Source organism: Cyprinodon variegatus, unplaced genomic scaffold, assembly GCF_000732505.1.
Source record: "Cyprinodon variegatus isolate N-32 unplaced genomic scaffold, C_variegatus-1.0 Scaffold1174, whole genome shotgun sequence".
NCBI classification, from domain to species: domain Eukaryota; kingdom Metazoa; phylum Chordata; class Actinopteri; order Cyprinodontiformes; family Cyprinodontidae; genus Cyprinodon; species Cyprinodon variegatus.
Window position 1 is genome coordinate 171,576 of NW_015151627.1, and position 2,034 is coordinate 173,609.

The following is a 2,034-nucleotide window of genomic DNA, read 5'->3' on the forward strand; positions in this document are numbered from 1 at the left end:
CTAAGATGCTAACTGGTTAGCAAGATGCTGACTTGCAAACTGACTTGCAAACCTTCCCCCACAACAATCCCGCCCCCTTGATAATCAACCAATCACATTCACTTCTTTCACTCCTGTAAAGTCAGGCTCCACTCGGGAGAATTCGGAAATGCAACGGTTGGAACAGCCGCTTCCCTACGACTTTAAATCAGCTTTTTGTTTACCTGGAAACCTAAAGTCACAGAAAGCAACTAGAACTGCAGATTAGCTCAACCTCTTAAACCCGCGGGCCTGATACAGGGCCCAACTGACACCTGCTCATGTGTATCTATTTATAGAAATGGCCCAAACACAGTCACATGGTGTTTCATCCACACGCCTTTCAAATGGGGCTTTAAAATTTCTAAAACATGTTTCAAAAGGATTTATTTTATAGCTGCGTAAACAAATAAAATTTGATTTAAAATTCAACCTGCCATGTGTAACTCTGCAGTAATGCAACAGCAGGTATTCATTGTTAGCCCCGCCCCCTTAATGGCCGCCATCATTGGAAACTAGAGGCTCGGACCTTTCCAAGGAGGGGTCAGAGGTCATTATGCAACAATTTCAGGTGATGCGTTAAATAAGCTGCTCTGTTATTCTCATTTTCTATTCAGTTTGGTAATAATTTTGGTAAATTTCAATGAAACAACGGCTAAATCTTAGGAGCAAAGGCTTTGCCTCATGCAGAAGGTCTCCAATAATGGAAATCAGCATATTAGTCTGACCAGATTCCCTTTAATGAGTGGAAAAAATGTGTTTTTGCAATTTTGGGACCATTGTGCCGAAATCCCATTTCCTCACAGCACTCTGCCCACTAAAACTTTTGTGGAACAAACATGCTTCTACTGATTCAGTCCAAACTTACTTGAGTTATAGTCAAGATGTGGATCTATAAAGTCTATTTTGGAAAGAAATTTGGCGAGTCTAAATAGTTTTCATTTTTTCTTTGTTTAATCACCTATAAATCATAAAATAGTGGTTGCACCTGAAAAATATTCCTTTTTGCCTTTCTGTCATAATAATACAAATAATTGTATTTGCAGTAATTAGTTTGGGAGCTGAACTTGCTTTAATTCACAGATGGAATTTTGCTCCTTAGACCTTCAGGGCTTAAGGGGTTAAAAAAGAACGGTAAACATTAAAAAGATTCTCACCTCCAGGTATTTTAATATTGTGCTGCCAGTTACAGAGATTTCACAGAAGATAAAATATATCAATATTAGTCTCTCAACTTCTTGACCTTCCAATAATAATTCAATTATTGTCCTTATCTGCATGTTTACTTTACGCTCTGCTTAGAAAGGAGAAAAGATTAATGCAAATAAACCGCTAACAGACCAAACCTGTTGTGGTTTCTCCAGGTGAGGCCTTCATTCCTTTCTACTACGGGAAGGCTATAGACGGCATCGTGGTTCATCAGAGCATGGAGTACTTTGCTAAACCCGTGGTTGCAGTGGCGTTGCTGGCTTTGGTCAGGTGGGTGTCTGAAGGTCTACGCCTTTAATCGCTTTTAGTGGAGTGAGTGACGAGTTAATAAAGGTTATACTCGCATGAAAAACTAGTTGATAAAATGTGCAATAAATGTAAAATAAATAACCCCAATAAATGACAATGTTTTCAGGGTTTCTCAAGTATCATTTCTTTCATGGGTAAATCTTAGTGTTTGTCTAATGTTTAAGAACTGCTAAGAAGCCGTTTCTCTTTTTTTGTTCTCTCACTGTGGGAGATGCAGCTGCTGATCGCTACAGTTCACTGCAGTTCGCTGCAGTTTGCTGCAGTTCGCTGCAGATCGCTGTAGTTCACTGAAGTTCACTGCAGTCACTGCAGTTTGCTGCAGTTCGCTGCAGTTTGCTGCAGTTCGCTGTAGATCGCTGCAGTTCGCTGCAGATCGCTGTAGTTCACTGAAGTTCACTGCAGTCACTGCAGTTTACTGCAGTTCGCTGCAGTTCGCTGCAGTTTGCTGCAGATCGCTGCAGTTTACTGCAGTTCGCTGCAGTTTGCTGCAGATCGCTG

The 2,034-nt window shown here is 40.7% G+C and overlaps 1 protein-coding gene across 1 annotated transcript in view; it reads left to right on the forward strand.

The window, feature by feature from the left end:
- The window catches only part of abcb9 (ATP binding cassette subfamily B member 9), a 14,763-nt gene that overhangs the window by 2,202 nt on the left and 10,527 nt on the right, over positions 1-2,034 (forward strand). Inside the window, exon 3 of the mRNA XM_015401025.1 lies at positions 1,383-1,497. Within this exon, the coding sequence (XP_015256511.1) occupies positions 1,383-1,497 (115 nt within the window). The remainder of the gene's footprint in view (positions 1-1,382; positions 1,498-2,034) is intronic.